The sequence below is a fragment of the Psammomys obesus genome, unplaced genomic scaffold (assembly GCF_907164565.1).
Source record: "Psammomys obesus unplaced genomic scaffold, mPsaObe1.curated_primary_1811, whole genome shotgun sequence".
In the NCBI taxonomy this organism is placed as follows: domain Eukaryota; kingdom Metazoa; phylum Chordata; class Mammalia; order Rodentia; family Muridae; genus Psammomys; species Psammomys obesus.
In genome coordinates, this window is record NW_026596040.1 from 28278826 (window position 1) to 28301587 (window position 22762).

Sequence of the window (22762 nt, forward strand, 5' to 3'; positions counted from 1 at the left end):
GAAGGAAGGAAGGAAGGAAGGAAGGAAGGAAGGAAGGAAGGAAGGAAAGAGAGAGAGAGAAAAGCCAGGCATGGTGGTATAGACTGTGGTTCCAGAGGCAGAGGCAGGAGGATCTCTGTGAGTTTAAGGCTAGTCTGTATACATAGTGAACTCCTGGCCAGCAGGACTACACAGTGAGACAAAAATGTCTCAAAAATACACATAGACAACGGAGAGAAAGAGACAGACAGACAAGCTGACTGACTGACTGACTATTGGACTAAGGCAGAAGTATCTAGAGTGTCTGACCAGCATGAAGTAGAGAGTGAGGCCTTGTGTCAAACAAAACAACAACAAAAAAAGAAAAGAAAAGAAGAAGAGACACCTAGAACTGAACAGCTGGCTATACTAATGAAAGTATTTTCTGTCATCAATGAAACACAATGCTCAAGAACCTGTACAACCATATATTTTGTCAATTTGAAACAAAATCTTACTTTGAAAATAAAAACAGCAACTTTAAAAGAGTCATTTATTTAAACAACAACAAGAAAGAAAAGATAAAAACTTTACAATGGGTAGTAGAAACTTTCATTTTCCCCATCTATACTTTTCTCACATGTATCTACCTGTACATGTGTGCACTCAAACAGGTGCCAGAGCACATGTGTGATGAGAAGGCCTACCATGTGGGTCCTGATGGTTGACTCAGATCATCAGGCTTGGTGGCAAGCACCTTTACTCACTAAAGCCACCTTACCGACCTCAACTACTCTTGAGCGTCATCATCATAGGTTTCTACACGTATGTCTGCACAGCCTTCCCGCCCAGTGTTTCTCTATTAGCTCCTACTTCTCCCAGCCTGCTGCATCTATACCTGTTCCACAGCTGGTTCTATCATCTGCTAAGTGCTGGAATTATGTATATATGTATGTATATATATATATATATGAAAAATATATATATATATGTATATATGAACCGCCACATCTGGCTCACATGTACTGGGAATTGAACCCAGTGCTTTTTGTAAGTACTTCCCAGGATTTACTCATCTTACTGTTCATGGTGACACCATCAAAGAAAAATATAAATAATCATATCTGTAGGCCACCTAATTCTTAAAATGAAAAATAAAGTTGAAACCCTTCCTTAACATCTAATGATCCTAAATAATATAAAACAACAGCTGAAACTAAGATTAGAAAATAGGGACCTTGGGTCTTGTAAAATATGAATATACAAGCAATAAAAATTGCATGAACATATATAAAATTACCTTAACTTCTAAGGCTTTCTATAGCAAGTGGAACTTGCTACATATATGACATAAATTTGTTGCTAACATAAAACTTGGTAGACTACTTATATGAATTAGACTCCTATAACTGGCAATTCATTCACCTAAAACATACTGTTACAAAGAGTTCAAAGCAGAGCACAGAGTACATCTGCGGGAACATACACTTATTACATAGGAGAGGACAGGACACCAAATGGTGCAGAGAAGAAAGCAACACCTTTAAGAGTACATGGATCACGTCATCAATAAAAAATGTTAAAGAAGTAAGAATCACAGAACTCTGGAACTAAGGGCTAGGAATGTAGCTCAGCTGGTCCAGTGCTTGCACAGAGCACTGGGTTCAACTCCCAGAGCAGTGTGAGCCAGACGTGATGGTTTATATCTGTAATTCCATCATGAGGGAGATGAAGATCAGAGAATAAAAATGTTAAGGCTACAGAGTGAGTTTGAGACCAACCTAAGTTACAAAAGTTCCTGACCTCCACACACACCCCCCCCCCCGAAAGGCAAGCAAACCAATAAGTACTAGAAACCTGTATTAAGCTGGGTTTCCTTGTCTGATTCTTGAGACAAGGTCTGGCTATGCAGCCCTGACTGGCCTGGAACTCACTGCGTAGATCAGGCTGGCCTCGAAATCACAGAGATCTGCTTGCCTCTCCGGTGCTGTAATTAATGGTGATGTGCCACCATGCCTGGAAAACTAGTTTTTTTTTTTTTTTTTTTAGTTACATTTTGTTAACTCTGTGTCCCAGCTGTATCCCGCTCCCTCATTCCCTCCCCAACCCCACACTCCCTCCCTGGTCTCCTCCCTGCCCCTTTCCAAGTCCACTGATAGGGGAGGACCTCCTCCCCTTTCATCTGACCCTGATTTATCAGGTATCTTCAGGGCTGGCTGCAAAGTCCTCCTCTGTGGCCTAACAGACTGCTCCTCCCCTGGGGGGGGGGGGGTTCAAACAGCCTGCCCTTGAGATCCTGTTAGAAATAGTCTGTGTTCCCCTTACTTTGGAAAACTACTTGGTTACTGAGCTACCACGGGCCACATCCGAGCAGAAGTTCTAGGTTATATCCATAGATGGTCCTTGGTTGAGTGTCAGTCTCAGAAAAGACCCTGTGCCCAGATATGTTTGGTCCTTGTAGAGCTCCTATCCTTTCCATATCATACTAACTTCCCTTCTTTCATATGATTCCCTGCACTCTGCCGAGGGTTTGGTTATGAGTCTTAGTGTCTGCTTTGAAACAACCCAGATGTCCATCAACGGAGGAATGGATACAGAAATTGTGGTATTTTTACACAATGGAATACTACTCAGCAATCAAAAAGGAGGAAATCATGAAAATTGCAGGCAAGTGGTGGGATCTAGAAAAGATCATTCTGAGTGAAGTATCCCAGAAGGAGAAAGACAAACTTGGTATATACTCGCTTATATAGACCTACAAGATATGATAAACATAATGAAATCTACACACCTAAAGAAGATAATCAAGAAAGTGGACACAGGCGAAGGTGATTAATCCTCATTTAGAAAGACAAATGGGATGTGCATTGAACTTATGACAGGAGTCTACCACAAAAGGCATCTGAAAGACTCTACCTAGCAGTGTTTCAAAACTAGTTTTTTATTGGTGAAAATTCTGAAATCCATTGTCATGTATTACAGAATAAGCAAAGGAGTAAGCAGAGCAACGCTGGGAAGTCACGGCTTGTGCTGTGTGACAGCATAACCTAGGGAAGGAGAGGAAGCTCTAGGTACTGATGTGGAACTAGAGTATTACCCAACTTAAGAACTGTCCACATTGGGCTGGAGAGATGGCTCAGTGGTTAAGAGCACTGTCTGCTCTTCCAAAGGTTCAACTCCCAGCACCCACATGGCAGTTCACAACTGTCCGTAACTCCAGTTCCAGGTGGTCTGACACCCTCACACCAATGCACATAAAGTAAAATTAAATGGAAAAAAAAAAAAAAAGAAAGAAAGGAAAAAAAACCCTGCCCACCAACACCAACACTGGGAGAACTCCACTTAGCAAAGGTACACCTGAGCCTATCCCAGCTAATTCAGAAGAGTCAGGTACCCTCAGGAGACTGGCTGACCCTGGCTAGGACAAATACAAGAATCTGTGAACAACACTACACCTAAAAATAATAAAGTGCTTAAGGAATGGTTTTTGTATGAGGTTAAAAAGCACAGACTACTGAACTCAGATTCCTTCTAATCACCTCTGATGCAAAACTAAAAACACTTTTCTCCACGAATACCAAAACCTTGTGTGCCACTGTGCAGCTGCGCTTGGTTACCCACACAAACCACTGAGCACCTCAAGAGAACACGCAGGCAACACAGCATTCCCAACTACCTACAAAGCTCTGTCATCCAACTCCACACCCAGCTGCTGACCCAGGAATCGGAAATCCCAACCACACGTCACCAGAGCCTCGCACATGACTGCACAACCCATTCACTCTGAAGATGAGCAAGGGGAAGCCACAGAAGTCAAATGACTGGCACACACACATGCCAACACAGCAGGAGCGCTACAGGGACAGCCAGGGCTCCCCAGCTTTGTTATACATGCTCTCTCTCACATGTACACACCCACTTCACACACACACACACACACACACACACACACACACACACACACACACGTCAGGACGACTGTAAATGTTGAAGAAGCACATAGCCTGAAGGTAGAATTTAAGGTAGTTTCAGAAAAAAAATTAATAGGTTTTCATATAGGTCAATATTACTTCTAAATTAAGGTAGACAGCTTTCTCTGGAGTAACAAACCTTACCATACTTTCTGAATCATCAGTCATATTCTCAATAGAATGCAAATTAGCTGGCTAGAAAGAACCAATGTACACCCACCAAAAAGACACAGATTTTCCAAAATTTTTAGGGAAAATAGTTTAGAATCACTCTTTAATTTTTTCCTATGTGATTCAACTTCAACTGTTGGACACATGTGACCAAGTACAAACATGTCCTTTTCATGCTAAAACTGAAAGATACCAACAGCTGTATGATAAAAACCTGTCTGTCCCCTCATCAGTCCCACAAATCCACGAACACCTGCAGAACACCGTGGGTAAACATCGATAAGCAGAGAGCCAGCAACGTGGCACTTGCCCTACGGGTCTCACATTCTGGTAACGCAGACATAAACTAACCATCATGACAACTGGCAATATGCTATTAGGGACACAAAAGGAAGAGGAAGGGAACAGAAAAGACCCAATTCACGTGAGCCAGGCAAGCCCTCTTGAGGACATTTAAACAAAGACCGTGAATGTGTGTAGGGCTGACTTTGAGCTGGAGAAGCAGGATGGAGCCTGAGTCCTGGCCACATCCGGTGGGCAAGGAGCAGACTGTGTTTGGAAAGGCAGGCAAGGCGGGCAGATCAGAGCCCCAGGCCTTCAGGTGTGCTTTCAAACGCAGAGGGTACTAGGCAAGAGTCAATGACACACACCTTTAATCCCTGCACTGGAGGCAGAGGTTCAAAGAGTGAGGCCAGCCTGGTCTACATAGCAAGTTCCAGGTCAGCCAAGGCCATGCAGCTTCACAGTGAGATCCTGTCTCAAAAAAACCAAAGAATGAGCTGACTGTATTTCCATGTCAGCCTTGTCCAGAGGGACACAGTACAGGCACAGGTCAGCCAGGAGGCTGCTGTCATCCTAGAGAGCAAGGGGGATGGGCAGCCAAGGCAGGGTTGTGAAAGGTAAGAGGAATCAAAAATGTTTGAAGAGGTTGGGAATATAGTTCAGAGACAGAACATGTGTTTATCGAGTGTGAGGCACTATGTACAATATCCCAGCACAAGCACAGTAGCTAACTTTACACGTCTGAGGCAATAGGGTTGTCCTGAATTCTATGCCAACCTGGGCTACACAGTTAAAAATTGCAGGCCCTGCCTCCAAAAGGGGTGGGTGAGGTGGAGCTGAGATTTAAGACAGTTTTCACATTAATAGTAAAATAAAACATAATTTTGAATAATGAGCAGGCTGAAATTTAGCAATTAAAATTTTCTGCAATCTAATCATACTTGAATTTCTAAAATATCATGGCCACTAAAGACCTGGAGTTCATCCATAAACAAATATCATTATATTTTAGTTCCCTATTAGTATATCAAAAATTATCTGGGTGTGGTGGCTCAGTCCTTTAACCCCAGCACTCAAGAGGCAAAGGCCAGTTGATCTTAGCTGGAGGCCAGCCTGGCCTACAGAGTGAGTTTCAAGTCAGCCAGGGTTACACAGGGAAACCCTGTCTCAAAAAAAACCAAAACAAACAACAAGACACTAGCGTGTGCGTGTTTGTGTGTTTATGTGTGAGTGTGAGTGTGTGTGTGTGTACACGTGCCTAAACATGGCACAGAGCCATGTGTGGCAGTCTGCAGACAACCTTTGGGAGTCTGTTCTCGTCCTCTACAATGTAGGCTGGGAGACTCTGTTCACCTGTTCACCTGTAGAGCCTTGCTGACCTGTCTCAGGTACTTTTTCTACCTCACTTTAGACACAAGTTGGCCACTTATTTTCACTTAACTCTCTCTCTCTCCCTCTCTGAGACAGGGTCTCAATGTGTAGCCTTGTCTGACCCAGAGTTGAGTATGTAGACCAGGCTGCTGGGTGCTGTGCCCCACCACGCCCAGCTCCACTTAACTGTTTCTGACTAAGGCTCTATCAGGAACAGAACCCTGAGTAGCAACGCACATCTCTAATCCCAGAACCAGAAAGAAGAGGCCAGAAGGAAACTACAGTGAAACCCTGACTCAGAAGAAGGAAGAAAACCTCAGAAGAAAGAAGAAAATGGAGGGAAAAAAGGGAAGCAGAAGAAAAGAGAGTGGAGAAAGGAAAGAGGAGAACATGAATTGTTTAAGCTATCAAAACTATCTAGGTTGGCTTGGGGAGTACAGCTCAGTGGTGTAACACTTGCCTAGTAACATGCAGATCTCTGGATTCAATACCCAGCATGAAGGGGTAAAGGAAAACAAGCAAACCCACACACACATTTTTAGCTGTTTAACTTTTACTATGTATATTACCAAGAAGTAAACCTTCTGTAACTTTCCAGTTATACATTTTATTATACTTATGGGTAAAGAACTAAGTTTTTATGCTGCTTTTGAGTAAGAGGTCTCACTATGTTATCCAGACTAGCCAGAAATCACTATTATTCAGCCTCCAAAGTGCCTAAGTTCTCTAGAGATAAACAGAATGAAATAAGCACGAACTAAAGAACATCAGAGCAACCATAAAGCTAACTAATGGTCAATTTTCCACCAATATTTAACTCTATATATGTCAGACAATAGTCTAAATGTCTCATCCAAACCACATCGTAAATGAAATGTGCAGAAATTAAAAAATACTCTTGCACAGTTTTATTATCGATATAAAGAAGCCCTCCTCAGTTTCCTAAATCACTTAAGGAAGACTAAATAGTTAACAAATGACCAACAATCAGTTGGAAAGAGAAGAAACTAAATTCAAGAATACATTTATGGAAAGTTACCTGTGTCCCTGCCAAGGCCAGCTAATGGAGAAGGAATAGTTTCTCCAACAGACAGTTTTGGGGAAACTGGATATCTACATAAGAAGACAGATTCATTGTCTCATTTCGTTCAAAAACATGAACTAAACATTAAAGGCCTAGTGTGAAGAAGCCCCTAAAATTCAAGCACAATAAGAAGAAAGACAGTCCATTCAAATCTGGGTAAAAGGACTGCAAATGGCCCATAAACACTAGTGAGCATAACTAGCCACAGTGTCAGCACCACCCACGTGCTGTCTGAACAGTTGCCGCCTCTAGATATTTCATGGAAATAGAATCATGCAAAAACGACACATGGAAATCATGCAGAACTATGAATGCTAATCAGACAATAACTTTCTCTGACAGCTGAGGAAATTTTCCATAGTCTGTTCAAAAATTCTGGTCATAAACCTAGGGCAACTATAAATATCTACATTTCACATTTTATCAAAGTCAATCATTTTCTGGACTTCAAAATATAGATTTTACTACCCTCATATACAACATCATTGGGTTCTCACAATTGCAGGAGCTAGATAAATACAACTTCCATTTTTACAAGTTTAAAAAGAACCAGAAGGCTAAGTGGCTGACCAGAAGCTTTCACCAAACATGAAGCCTCAGAACCAAGACTCTAAACCATTTTGCCTACAGTCACCATGCTGCCAGGAGACATCAAGGTGACCTGCATGCTTCTCAAAAAAGCAAAGGAACTTGGTGGAAATTAACATGACTCCACCAGGAAAGTATGCTCTACGCCACCTTAATTTCCATGCAGCATAAATCATCATCTTCCCACCCTAACAACCTACTCCTCCTGCTTTCCCCATCACCCAGGGAGAGCCTGAGAGCCTTCCAGGTTCTTCTGCTTCTACCATGTTCCATTTCTGAAGTACCAACTTGACTTTCTACTCTTACTGCTCTAGCTCAAATCTTCATCATCTCTTTCCAAAGAGCTGAAATACTCCTAAATGGTTTATCAGCTCAAAGGCGAATAATACGTGAAGATAGTGTAAATGCCAACTGGTGTCTTTGTCCAACTACATTTTGTAGAAGACGGATATCTACTCATTTGTTTTGTTTTTGAGACAAGGTCTTGCTGGTAGCCCTGGTTGGTCTGGTACTATGTAGCCCAGGTTGGCCTCAAACTCACAAATAATTCTTCTACCTCAGCCTCCCAAGTGCTGGGATCACAGGCACAGCAGAAGACAAGTACTTTCTGTAAAGTCGTATATCTCTCTAAAAAGAGGAATCTGCTTATCCGTTTTCCAGTTTACATTCCTCACATGAACTCTACTGCCTGTCCAACCTATAGACACAAACAATATTGTGGCACTCAGTAAACATGCCTTTCTAGCCTGTCTCACTCCCCACCACTCCCACACACATCCTATGCTCCAGGCACAGCCAACACCCACCACAAGGCAGACAAACAGGTTTAACCTCACATGCCAAGTCCAAATAATTGTAGTGGCTGCCTGAAGCATCCTGTTGAGAACTCAAGAGGTTGCTTATAAACTTAGCAGCAAAGAAGTCATGACCGATTAGTAAGCAGCGTTTGCTTCCAGCCTGGGAAATGGGTGGCCTGACAAACATCACACTTAGTGTCTACACATGCGGTGCCTTGTACCTGAGGTACTACATGACCTCCTTCCACATTTCTAAACCTCCCTAAGTACATGCTTCTGTCTGTGTGGACACCATTCACTCCACTGCTCTCCTTCAGGATTTCAGAACGTGGTCTCCTATGTGAATGTTACTGTTAGTTTTTCTGAGGCAAGGGTAGCCACGCTCTTTCTGGGCTCACAGTTTCTGTACTCTCTAGCCTTCTGAAATTCCTCAGCCATAGGACAGGCGGTAGCTTATGCACCTGTGAGCTTCAGAGGACATGAACATGTTTTCTGCTTCTCTGTGCACCTTCAACGTCTAGCACAATCCACTTACAAGACATGGAAATATACACCAGTGAAATGTGCAAGTTTAACGGTTAACAGGAATCCCTCTAACAGCACTTGGGTTTTCAATGAAAACTAAAAAGCCCAACTGGCCAGACAGCCCGTGAGCGAGGCTGATGACACCCTGCCATCACTTGCCAACTGTAGCCATCGTTACCTCTCAGAGACACAACATATTGAGGAAGCCTACTGAGCGTAGCGGAGAAAGTGGGAGATATGAGAAGACAAAGCGCTAATTTAAAAAAAAAAAAAAAGCATTAACACAAGCAGTGTGAAAACATCTAGGATTCAAAGTTTTCAAAAGCTAAATAGTTGTTTGTTTGTTACTGTAATCACTGTAAATCCCTCCATACACCACTAACAAAAATATGGACGAGTTAATTTCAGTGGACAAATAAAACTCCATGAAATGTGAAGTGATGTTCCAATACATTCTGTAACATCAAATATCTATATCTATCACCTTATTTCTGGGTTTGTTTTGGTTTTGTAGACAGGATTTCACTATATGGCTCTGTCTAGCTGGAACTCCCTATATGAACTAGGATGACCTCAAATTCAGAGATCAACCTGCCTCTGCCTCTGAAAAGCTTTTTTATTTTTTTCTCCAATTCTGATTTCTTCAGATTTTCCAACACTGTCCTTTTTCTGTGCCAGGATTTAACCTAAGATATCACCTATCACTTGCCCGTCATGTCTCCCTAGTCTCTTCATAACTTTTTTTTGTTGTGGTTAGGATTTTTTTTAAAGATTTATTTATTTATTATGTATACAATGTTCAGTCTTCATGTACACCTGCAGGCCAGAAGAGGACACCAATCTCATTGTAGATAGTTATGAGCCATCATGTGGTTGCTGGGAAATTGAACTCAGGACCTCTTGAACAGACAGAGTGCTCTCAACCTCTGAGCCATCTCTCCAGCCCTTGACTTGAGTTTTGTTTTGTTGAGACAGAGTTTCTTTGTGTAGCCTTGCTGTCCTGGACTCGCTTTGTAGACCAAGCTGTCCTTGAACTCACCAAGATCCACCTGCCTCTGCCTCCCTGAGTACTGGGATTACAAGTGTGCACCACGGTGCCTGGCTGCCTCTTCATAACCTAGACACTTCCTTTTTGGTTGAGACAGTGTCTTACTATATAGTCCTCACTAGCCTGAAAGTCAATAAGTAGACCAGGCTGGCCTCCAACTCACAGATATCTGCCTGCCTCTACCTCCAAAATGCTGGGATTAAAGACTTTAAAAATCTTTATTATAGTGTGTGTACATCTATTATAGGAGTCTTTTTTTTTGGGGGGGGGGGGCTGCAGGAGGAGTGGTTCTTGTGCCACAGCATTCTAGGAGTTCAGAAGTCAACTTTGTGGAGTTGATTCTCTCTGCCTCCGCGTGGGTTCTAGGGACCAAATTCAGATCCTTAGGCTTGCAAGTACATTTACCCATTGAGCCATCTCACCAACCCTAATTTCATTTACTATTTTGAAATATATAGTATTAATAAGTATAATCATCTAAACATCTCAGAATGGTTTTAATTTTAAAAGTCTGTGAGGTGGGCTAAAGAGATGATGGCTTAGTGGTTAAGCGCGCTAGCTCAGAGTACCTGAGTTCGATTCCCAGCAACTACTCGGTGATTCACAACCACATGTATCTACTGTTCCAGGGAATCCAACGCTGTCTTCTGGTCTCCATGGGTACTACTACATGTGGTGCACAGACATATATGCAGACAAAACACCCACACATACAAAATAAAAATAAATAACTCTTAGAAAAGTTTGAGAGGTACAATCACTTTAGAAAACTTTAACTAAAACGCACTGTCTACTCTAACGTTGAACACGCAAACAATGAGCAACTGCACTTTTAGGCATTATTACTCAACATAAATGCTACATCTGTTCATCAGAAGACATGTTCAATAGCAGCATTATTCATGACAATGGGTATCTGAACCCCAAATGTCAATGTAGAGTAGAATGACTCAACGGCATACTCATACAAAGGAATGTGACACTCAAATATGAACCACCTACAACTATTTGCAACAATCTGGATTGACGTGACAAAGTCCAGAAAGAAAAGTCAGTCAAGAAAACATATTCTGTCTGAATCTCTCCATGAGAGACAGAAAACAATACACTCAACCATCCGGAGTCCTGACAATGCTGACTGCAAGTGCACAGGTCAGACCTTTCCAGACCCTAGACATGGTCTGTTCTGACTTCCGAGTCCAGGTTGCACAAGGGTGTTCACATGGTTAGTACTTTTCTGTAGATTACATTTTAATTAGAATTTGCCTTAAAATCAGGACAAGAGCTGGGGATGTAATTCAGTTGGTAGAGGAGCTGCCTAGCATGTTCAAAAGCCCGAGACTTGATCCCCAGCACTGCATAATCCAAGCACTCCAGGAGAAAGATCAGAAGTTCAAGGTCAACAACAAGGACACCAGTGGACTGCTAACCTGGAAAGGGGAAAGCTCTCTGGGCCTCAACCCTAAGCGGGGAGCAACAGGCCACTGGGGAGTGCTATGAAGAGCAAGAGAAATGGTCTTCCCCAGAGAAGAGTGCCCCAACTGGTGAGCCAGTGCTAGGGGCCAGCCCTTAGATCACATACACACAGGTGACATTAAACAGAGTGAGCAGGCTGTATTTATGTGTTTGGGAATTAACAATAAAGAAAAGAGGCCATGAATTTGAGAAAGTGCAAGCAGAGTGCCTGGAAGGGATCAGAGTGAGGAACAGAAAGAGAAGATGATGTAATTATACTATAATTTCAGATTTTTAAAAATTATTAAAAAATAAAGATGTTCAATTCAATGTCAAGTTCACCATCAGCTACACAGTGAATTCAAGGCCAGTCTGCGGTAAGTGAGACCCTGCCTCAAAAGGGTGGGGGAAAGACAACAAAATTAAAATATAGGTATTTTCACATTAAAAACTGAGTGATATCAACAATGACATATAGGATACAAATATATATATATATATATGAAGCTTTTCAAGCAAGAGAAAAATGCCCCCACAGAAAGTATACAGTACCACAAAAAACATATAAAACAGCTGGCCTTGTGCATACATGAGGTACACACCAGTGAAAACAGCCAATCACAAGTGGGAAGTATTCACAAAACCACGAAACAGCAAACCCTGGCATCCTTGTTAAACACACAGAGACTTATTCCCCTTCTTATACCCAAACAATAGAACTACTTCAGGACATTTGTATCATATTAGGTATGTCTTTAAACCTAGAGATGATTTCAAGCATATGGGGGAAAGGGATATACCCAGAGATTATTATATGCAATACACAACCAACCGTCTTATCAAAAGGACTTGAACATTTTGTAGTTTTGGTACCTGGCAAGGTAAAGATGGGAAACCTGGAACCAATCCCTTGTTCATATCTAGGAAAAACTGTAGTAATGTCTTAGGCACAGTATGGAGATAGTCTGATCTCATATGCAAAATCCAGATACCAGCACGCACGCGCGCGCGCACACACACACACACACACACACACACACACACACACACACACAGTGTACTGGCTAGTTTTATGTCAACCTGACGTAAAATAGAATTATCTGAAAGAAAGGATCCACAACTGAGAAATGCCTTCCTAAGATGTGGCTACAAAGCATTCTCTTCAGCCCTACATGGCCTCTGCATCAGCTCCTGCCTCCAGGTTTTTGCCCTGTTTGAGTTCTTGTTATGACTTCCTTCAGTGAAGAACAGGAACATAAAAGTGTAAAAGCTAAATAAATCCTCTTGTGTCCAACTTGTTATATTGTCATGGTGTTTTGATGCAGCAACAGAAACCTTAACTAAGACACACACACACAAATACATATGGACTATTAAAAATGCCAAGAATACAGAAGTATTTGAAGAGTTAAGAGGACTAGTGGAAGGGGGCACAGAAGAATAATGGCTTCTAAATATAAGAAAAATACGATGATATATTTATAATACATATGAAAAATCATATATGTAAAACTCATTATTTTGTATGTTAAAAAATAATTTAAAGGCTGGAGATATGGCTCAGAGGTTAAGAACACTGCCTGCTCTTCCAGAGGTCCTCAGTTCAATTCCCAGCAACTACATGATGGCTCATAACCTCTATAATGAAATCTGGTGCCTTCTTCTGGCCTGCAGGTGTACATGCAGACAGAACATTGTGTACATAATAATAAATAAATCTTTTTTTAAAAGTTTAAAAGCCAGGTACAGTGGCACACGCCTGTAAGCCCAGCACTCAGGGAGGCTGAGGCAGGCAGGTCTCTGAGTTCTCTGACCAAGGCCAGCTTGGTCTACAAAGCAAGTCCAGGACAGCCAAGGCTACACAGAGGAACTCTGTCTCGAAAAAAAACAATAATAATAATAATTTAAAAGAAGGAAAAAAATAGTTTTTCTATTTTAGATCTCCTGGAAGAATCAAGGTGATATTATATAGATCAATTTAGATAAATATAAAATTATATAAAAATACTATCTGTACAAGTAAAAAAAAATGTCTTACAATATTTTAAAACATGAACTAAAGTGTACAATTAACATAGAAGAGGTAAACAACTAGCAAACAATAGTTTATAAAGCCTAAATTTCAGTAATCAGACTAAGTATAAACAAACCTGAACTGAAATTAAAGATTAAGGGGGCTGGGTGTGGTGAAGCATGCCTTTAGTCCTAGTACTCAGGGAGGCAGAGGATGGATAGTTTTGACTGGTCTACAAATTGAGTCCAGGACAGTCAAGGCCACACAGAGAAACCCTGTCTCAAAAAAATAAGTAAAGATAGAGGGTTTGGAGATGCCAGAGTACTTAGTGGTAGAGTGAATGCCCAGCATACGCAAGGCCCTGAGTATGACTCATTACAATACAAAAGTATAATTATATTAATTTTGTGTATCATTTCTAAACAATCATATAGAAAGGCAAGAATAACTTCTGGTGAGAGGAAAAAAAAAAAAAAACAACCCTTGGTAAACACTGCCTTAACCAACCAGCACTAACTTCAATTAATATTAACACTGGATTTGTGTACCAGATACGGTGTAATGAAACAAGACCTTCACCACTGTGGTATTCTCCACACCTACAGCCCTAGTCTAGTCATGAAAGCATAAGGCAAAGCCAAGCTTTTGAAAAACTCTCACACGTCAGAAGAGAGTGGGAACATGGTATGGAAATACAAGGTGCATTTCCTGTTCGAAACTGGTGTCCTTTTCTCTCTTTGTTCATTAAGTAGCCCTAGCTGACTGGAATTTGCTATGTAGATAGGGTGGCCTTGAACTAGAGCTCCACCTGCCTCAGCCTCCAGAGTGCTGGATTAAAGGTGTGCACCATCACACCCAGCCCAAGACACAGAGCTTTAATGGTGCTGCTATAGAAAACAGATGGAACTGTCTCTATTTTACAGGCTGTGATGCAGGGAAAATGCTTCCGACTTAACAAAGATAGTGTGACTGACTGGCTGCCTCTATGTTCTATTCTCTCTGTATGTGCCCTCTCAACCTCTCTCAAACTCACTATGCAGCCCAGGCTGTTTGTGAACCTTTGGCAATCCTCCTGTCTCAGCCTCCTGAATGCTGTGATTTCAGACATGAGTCAACATGCATGCAGAATAAGAGTAGGCTATCAACATACATCGGTAAATGAGTATAGGTTTTTTTTTTCTTCTGTTCAGAAAAACTCTTAGCTTACCATTTTCTGAGAGTCCAAACTTAAGTATCAATATCTGAATATGATGAAACTATTTCCCTTTGCATAGACAGAAACACAGAAAACTAAAAGGTATCATTCTCCAACTTCTCAGAATGCTGTGGCTACTTACAGCTAATCCAAAACAGTATTTTGAGGAGTAAACTGAAATTGAAAGTGACAGCAATTTTATCTAATTAGATTTCACTTTACAACTGAGCATTTGAACATGTGATTAAACCTTCCCAGGTGCCTGGAAAGAAACTAGGTAAGTATTAACTTCGTGATAAATTCACCACTTAAGTTTACATTTTTTTCCTTCTTACAACTATTTATGTTTAAACGGCACTAGAAACCAGAAAGTTGCCTGTATATAATATAAATTCAAGATATGTTTGCTAAATTGAACTAATCTGACACATCCAACAAAGCTGACTGTTACTTATTCTTGTAATCAATGATGTGTTTTGGCAGTCCGTAATTCCACCTCTGACTCCCAGACTTGTACGCTGGACTCAGACACATATACTCTTACACATAAAGGTGATCGTGATCAGGCTACGAACACTCAAGAAACATAGCAAGAATGGACTAGAATACTCTGAAGCCCGTTTTTCCTTTGTCCACCTTTTTCACAAACACTGTTTCTCTTTAAAACCAAACAGGCCCTGTTCCAAGACCACTCTCCTCACATTAGCATGAACCTTGCTGAGAAGCCTGATCACATCCTCCTTTCACAGCCCAAACAAAGCCTGAATGTTCCCTATACCAAAAACCATCCTCAAGGGATCCCCTCATTACTATGCACACAAGCCTGCATTGTTCCTCCCAGGAAAATCTATCTTGCTACCACCCTTCAGGTTATTTAAAAGCAAGACGGGGCCGTAATTTTTTAATGTTCTTTATACATCTAAAACTAAAGGTATATCAAAATTTTGGAACCAAAGTTGAAATAAGTGACTGCTGTCCAGTGGGTATTTAAGCCCTGAAAGGCTGACGGGGAGTCTCATCTCTAACATGACTCTATAAACATTTCTTTGTTGCATCTCAGACAGGTAAACATTTTAACCTCATAAAGAACTAGACTAGACTTAGCTCTGTTTCATTTTTAGAGCAACTTGGCAAAATAAAATTTTGTTTATTGTTGGGCATTGTCTCTACACATACAAACGGACCTAAATAAATAAATAGCAACTACAAAGGCAAAGAAGAAAAAAAAGAAAGCTTTTTTTTTTTTGTCTTTTTAACCATCTCATACAAACCAACTGCTTATATATCAGTGAGGTAAATACACAGAAAACTTACTGGAATACTGGGGTAAGACTGGGTTTTTGTTGTTTACAAGGTTTTTGTTGTTTACACGGTCACACCACAATAAAACTCAGAAGTAGGACAGGAAATACTATTCTCCACTATTCTCTGTCCTAAACTAAATCAGAAAAGCATGTGAAGTGCTCTTTCTGATGAGATTCAATAAAGTTAATGCTGATAGGCAAGACCAATGGCATTCAATTCATTCAGCTCAACAGCAACATGAACAGTGGCAGGTGAAGGATTCAGATTTAAGAATAACTGCCACAATTCAGGTTATCACCCATCGTCTGCTAACGACAGTTCTAATCCAGGACTACTTTGCATGTTATAGTTGACAATGTCTAAAAATCTTTTTTTATTATAATTTTTTCTTAAATTTATCTATTTTATGTCTATGAATGTTTTGCTGGCATACACACACACATACATACATACGCACCATGTGTGTCTGGAGGCCCTGGAGGTCAGAAGAGGGCACCAGAACTCCTAGAACTGGAATTTTTGGAGGGCTGTTACTCCCCATGTAGGTGCTGAGAATAAAATTCAGGTTCTTTGCAAGAACAAGTACTCTAAACCATTGAGTCATTTCTCCAGTCCCCAGTCCAAAGATTGCCTAGCATCTAAAGATCTTTGATTGCCAAGGATCATGGCACACGCCTTTAATCCCGGCACTTGAGAGACAGAGAGTTCCAGGATAACCACAGCTACACAGAGACCAGATAGATAGATAGATAGATAGATAGATAGATAGATAGATAGATAGATAATCTTTCATTAGCACACTAGAGAGAAGTAGTTATTGCAGCAGTGGTAGAGTCCTGAGATACTACAAAGAGGATGTGGCACTCATGATAACCCCACACGGAATTATCTGGCCCAAAATGTCAATGGTGTTGGGATTAAGAAACATCTGTCCCAATTTTAGTGAATAGTGAAAACACCTAGACAAAAGGCATTATAGTGGTGTGAAAAGACTGAGGGAAGAATCAATGTTAGTCATTTTACATATGCCTTATTCCACTGCCCAGATTTAAAAAGAAAAGTGAGAGATACTGGTTCTCAACAGCATGCTGGACAGTGGAGACTGGGGAACTTTCTCGAGGTTATCTAGCTCCAAAGAAATAAAACAAAATCTCTGTCACTTCACAATGCTACAAATCTTAGACCTCAGTCTGAGTCAAATGTGGGGCCAGGGAGCCATGGGACTTGGGGAAGCCTGCCCAGAGAAAGAGTAGGAGCAAGAGTAGGGTTGAGGTGTGTCCAGATCCGGGAAATGTAGTCCTGAGATCAGCAGTAGGACCCCCACACTGTGAATGTCACAGCAAACGTAGCCCTGCTCCCCCTCCTTTGCTGGCCCCCTGGAGGAGTTGAGGTAACCTGGTAAACTTCCTCTTTCCTTATAAGGTCATGTCCAGCAGCACCTGGAATTTGTCCTCATGCAAAAATGAGGCATCCCCTGCACACTGGGACCCCCCCCCCAATGATGTACACTCACTCCTAAAGCACCTGTCCACCCTACAGAGGTTTATATATCCTTTGCTCCCCTCAACTAAACAAGCTGTCTCACTACGCTGTTTCCCAGAGAAATCTGTTTCCCCTCTCAGGATCCGCCATGGGTTGCAGGCCACTTTCATGTAATGGGAGGTAAGGGGGATGACAGGAAGGGGGACAGAGCCTGAATGCCAGTCAAAGAGTTTACTCATGTGGCTTTGAACATGTCACTGGACTTCTCTTAACTTCTACTTGGAAAATAAATGAACTGGGAACAAAGCTCATGGCTGTAATCCCAGCACTTGGGAAGCAGAAGGATTGCCACAAATTATAGGTCAGCCTGGGCTATTCAAGGTGAGTTACAGGCCACCAACCTGAGCTAAAAAGTGAGGTCTCAAAGTGAGGTATAGTGGCTCAAGACTTTGAGCCCAATGGAAGTAGGCAAATCTCTGTGAGTTCAAGGCCATCCAGGGCTATATAGTGAGACTGTGTATTAAAAAAAGAGTAAGAGGTGCACAGAATCTTATGAAAGAAGAGGGAAATAGTAAGATCTGAAGAGGACAGGAACTCCACAAGGAGAGCAACAGAACCAGAAAATTTGAACACAAGGGTCTTTCCAGAGACTCATACTCCAACCAAGTACCATGCATGGAGATAACCTAGAACCCCTGCACAGATGTAGCCCATGGCAGTTCAGTGTCCAAGTGGGTTCCATAGTAATGGGAAGAGGGACTGCCTCTGACATGAACTGATTGGCCTGCTCTTTGATCACCTCCCCCTGAGGGGGGAGCAGCCTTACCAGGCCACAGAAGATGGCAATGCAGCCGCCACTCCTGATGAGTTCTGATAGACTAAGATCAGAAGGAAGAAAGGGGGACCTCCCCTATCAGTGGACTTGGGGAGGGGCATGTGTGAAGGAAAGGGAGGGAAGGTGGGATTAGGAAGGGAGGAGGGAGGGGTTTATGGGGGGGATACAAAGTGAATAAAGTGTAATTAATAAAAAAAAAAGAGAGAGAAAAAAAGAAGGAAGGAAGGAAGGAAGGAAGGAAGGAAGGAAGGAAGGAAGGGAAGAAGGAAGGAAGGAAAACAAGCAATATTTTATTACTGCCCAGCCTGATCCCTCTTGGAGTATACTCAATAAACCTGTTTCATTTCTAAACACACAAACACACAGACACACACAGACACACACACACACACACACACACACACACACACCAAAATTTAAAGCTAGGCATGATTGTACACATCTGTAATCCCAGCAGTTGGATTTGGGCAACTGTAGGAAAGAAGATCAGAGAAAGTTTAAGGCCAGCCTGTGTTTCATGGGATGTCTGAGACCTACCCAGGCTATAGAAGACAATGTATTTCCCACAACCAAGGACCTACCCTTAAATATCAGGAGGAAATAAACTAATATAACATTTGTAAAAGGACAACCCTGAATATTTTCATTAAAAACTTTTATCATACATTGTACTTTTATTCTTTTCTTTCCCCTGCCTTCATCCCTAAATATTTTAACCAGCAGGCCCTGAAATGCTCCAGACTGTATCAACTACTATGATTAGTTCTCTGTGCATCTGGCAACAGAGATCATGAGTTGGAATAGGAGAAAGAAGATGGTTATAAATCCATTACAAAGTAGAATGTAGAGGCCCAAGCCCGTAATCCTAGCATTTGAGAGGTGAAGGCAGAAGAACCAGGAATTCAGAACAGCTTCAGCTGAAGTATGAGACTTTGTTCCCAAAAATGTAAAAATAAAAGTAAAATAGAGGCCGGTGAGATGGCTCAGTGAGTAAAGAGACCGCTTCACAAACCTGGCAACCCGAGTTTGACCCCACAACCTGGTTAGAGGTAGGAGAACAGGTGTCACAACGTTGTCCTCTGACCTGCACGCATACTGTGGCAAGTGTACACACACACACACACACACACACACACACACACACACACCATGCACACAACAGCAAATACAAATTTAAAAATAAGTTTTGAAAAATCCATTACAGTTTCTGGGAAACATCCATCTATTATCCTCTGCAAAGTATATTAATGATGCAAAAGCTCATTCATCTCAACGTTCCAACAACAGTTACAAGAATCACCCCAAAGAATCTATAATAATCTTTGACAAACAGCCAGAACACTTCTGGGATCAAGTCCCTCAACAGTTCTTGATACACCAGACAACGAGGCCTGTTCTTTCAATACAACCAAAGATTTTTCTGAAGAGAGGTCGCACACACTCTTCCCTCTTGAAACAGTTTGGGACCAACACAAAGCCTCGTTGTTTTGAAAAAAAATATCTTTTCATGGCATCTTATAAATAAGTTACAACTGAAACTGTAACCCACTAAGGCCAAGTCTAAAATCAAGCAACAGATCAAATTAAAAAAAAAAAAAAATGTTTTAAGGAAAAAAAAAAAAAAGAGATTCAAAAGCATCATTAAAAAGTCAGCTTTAAATATTATTCAAGGTACACATATAACAAAACATCACACGGTACTCGGGAAAATAGTTCAAAGATTGAGGTTTTTAATACATCACAAAGGCTGGCTTTAGACAAATTAATAAAACTGTGTTTGCTTTAACTAAAAAAATGAGAACATTCTGGTAGGACTGATAATTCTGAATGTTTCCCTCAATTTATAAAAGGATTTTCACAAAATGTCATTTTACAGACTAATCTAATTACACTTTCCACCTTGAGCATTTTGACACTTCCATCAACTTTCTAAAGGTGAAGGTGGATTGTTTTGCTATGTTTTGAATAGACTTGCTTCTCAAAGAATGGATTAGATAAAACCGGATAGGGGAAACCTCTTACCAGTCTTACCATCAATAAAGCATGTGAGTAAGCTCCTGGTTATGTGTCACTGTTTAGGTCATGAAGATTGTGCGCTACTAGCTAAAAGCCATTTCATCTAAACGGCCTGTTTACTTTTCATAAACCTGTCCTTTCCATCACAGCAAATTCTCACACTCGGGACCCGGAGTCATCATTTATTCTCTCTCTCCCCCAAACAGCGGAATTCTCGGGGCTCAGTGGCTTCCCGGGCATTCCCAAGGACTACTGACAAATTCGAAATGCTACGGAGGGGACTGCTCTTTCTCAAAGATGTCATCTTCCCGACAGGGAGCTCACGCGAGCCTCTTCGGAGCCCTCCCCCGCCCCCAGCGCAGCCACCGGTAAACAGCCGAGGCCGGCGGACTCGCACCCAGGCTCCCCGAGCCCGGGGCCCGCGGCCGCGCCCGCCCTCCCGCTCCCCCCCGGGGCCGGGGGGGGGGGGGAGAATCACCGCGACCTCACCGGGGGCGGGGGGCGGCTCTCCCTCTTCGCCGGCGGCGGGCGCCAGGGTGACGGCGCCGTCTCTCCAGACGCGGATCTGCGCGGCCGAGCGCACGCGGCGGTGGGGCTGGCGGCGGGCGGCGGCGCGCAGGGAGCCGCAGCACTGGAAGCACACGGCCCACGCCTGCTCCTCGTTGATGGGCTGGTTGTAGAGCCGCAGGATCTCCTCCAGGCTCAGCGCGTCGCGCGGGCCCCCCGCCGCCCCGAGCTGCGGCCCCTCGCCGCCGGGGCCCGAGGGCTGCGCCATGCGGCCCACGTCGCTACGCGGCCGGCCGGCGCTCGGGTGCCGCGTCTCCTCAGCTCCGGAGCATCGTCTCTGCGAGCCGCCGCCTCCGCATCTTCGGGCCGCCGCCGCCCAGGCCGGCCGCGCGCCGCCGCGGGGACTAGGCGGGGACGCCGCGGCGCTCGGCGCTGGCCAGCACGCCGCCCGCCGGCCGGTAGCGCGGCGATGGCGTCCGCTCGCCCCGCCCCGCCCCTCCTCGCCCCGCCCCGCCCCGCCCCTCGGCGGGGGTTGGGGTGGTCGCGCGGCCCGGCGCTGCGCGAGGCCGGGGGCGTCGTCCCCCGGGTTGAGTGACGCGCGGCGGAGCGTCGGCCACGGGCTGGGGGCGTCTCCTCCGGGGTGAGTGACGCGCGGCTGCGGTCGGAGCTGCGGGCTCCGCAGGGTCGGTGCGCGTGGACTCCGCGGACGTCTGGGCCCTTTGAGCGTCATCTCGGTTCTTCCTGACCACTCGACACGTCCTGCACATTTGCAAAATTGATTTATAGGTGTATTTATGTATTTATTTGTTTTGAAACAGGCTCCCTGCTAACCCAAACTGGCCTTGAACTCGCTGTCCTTCAGCCTTGGCTTCCTGAAAGAGCTGCGAGGTTCGCACCACGGTGTGGGGCTCCTTCTTAGGGTTCTTGTGTCGTGGTACTCTCTCTGCTCACACATTCGAAGAGGACAGCGATCTTGGGCCTGCCTTGCAGTACTCTCCGCAAGCCTCGATAAGGGCCTGGGATGTGGTGCAGAGAGCTCAGGGCCCTTCAGATTCAGCCTTTGCCGGGTCTCCAATAACCACACTCACCTTAGCCCAGTTAACCCAGTCTGTCAGGCGAGAAGGAAGCAATTATCTGTAGTATGGAAGAACTCGAACTCTCGGGGCCTTTCTCAACCCATTCAAGTGTGCGATTATACTGATAATTCTTAAAAATGGACAGCCATTGGTAGATGGTTTTAATAGGTAACATTCTGCCCAGGCTAGTCTTCAAAATCCTCAGAGTTGTAGCATCGACCAAGCAAGAATTTCATAGGTACCATCCTACGTAGAGTATGGGAGACTGCACGCTACGGTTAATCCTATAGTAGAAATCACAAAGGTTTGGTAATGAATAAGAGGTCACCGTGGATAGAGCAGGATTTTAAAAACTGAAAATCATTAAGGGTATGAAACAGATGCGGTGGGGGCCATAGCTCCATGGGCACCTTTTGTTTTTATTACAAAAGATATAAAACAAGCCTGTCAAGTAAAATTACTTGATTATGGGCTCCTAATCTCAAATGTAGGCCAGTGAGATGGCTCAGCAGGTAAAAGGACTTTGCTGGCCTGCCTGACAGCCCATATAGCCGGAGCACGAACCCACTCCGTGTAGCTGGGCTCTGAACCCTCGTGTGTATTTGTACATACACAATACAAAAAAAAAAAAAAAAAAACCTGAAAGAAAATTAATGCAGTATTTATGTGTGCCAAAGCTCTGAGGCAAAGACCTTTCTCATTCCTGTGTGTACGAGACTAATACATACCGGAATTACTATATTAATTTCAGTATTTTTAAAGCCTGGATTCCGTGTGGCTTTTGAAAATACAGAAGAGCTTAAAATACTTTGAACAATGAAGAGAAACGGATCCACTTGTATGGACACCACCACCATCTTCTGGCCTTAGCGAGTATTGCTGCCCATTGCGCCTGAACTATACAAAACCAGTTTTGTCCTTGTCTTGCCCACTCAAAACAAGTTGGATTAGTCAGAAAAGGGTTCCATGAGCCATAAACTCAATCAGCCAGTAAATAAACACTCAATTAACTATATCAATGAAGGGATGGAGGAAAGTGGTGGAAGTGAGCAAAAAGTTTGTTAAAATCCAAATTAGAATTG

At 43.1% G+C, this 22762-nt stretch overlaps 1 protein-coding gene and 1 long non-coding RNA gene across 5 annotated transcripts in view; one reads left to right on the forward strand and one right to left on the reverse strand.

Annotated features, from left to right (window-relative positions):
* The window catches only part of Spire1 (spire type actin nucleation factor 1), a 111524-nt gene extending 90479 nt beyond the window's left edge, over positions 1-21045 (reverse strand). For 3 of the 4 annotated variants that reach the window (XM_055622642.1, XM_055622640.1, XM_055622641.1), the window contains exon 1: positions 20587-20935. In XM_055622642.1, the coding sequence (XP_055478617.1) occupies positions 20587-20872 (286 nt within the window). In that variant the 5' untranslated portion in view covers positions 20873-20935. Of the gene's footprint in view, positions 1-20586 lie in introns of all 4 variants that reach the window. The other variant, XM_055622643.1, reaches the window with a different exon arrangement.
* Positions 21046-21185: 140 nt separating this feature from the next.
* Positions 21186-22762, forward strand: part of LOC129688205 (uncharacterized) — a 12900-nt gene continuing 11323 nt past the window's right edge. The window contains exon 1 of the long non-coding RNA XR_008721872.1: positions 21186-21244. This is a non-coding gene — a long non-coding RNA (uncharacterized LOC129688205). The remainder of the gene's footprint in view (positions 21245-22762) is intronic.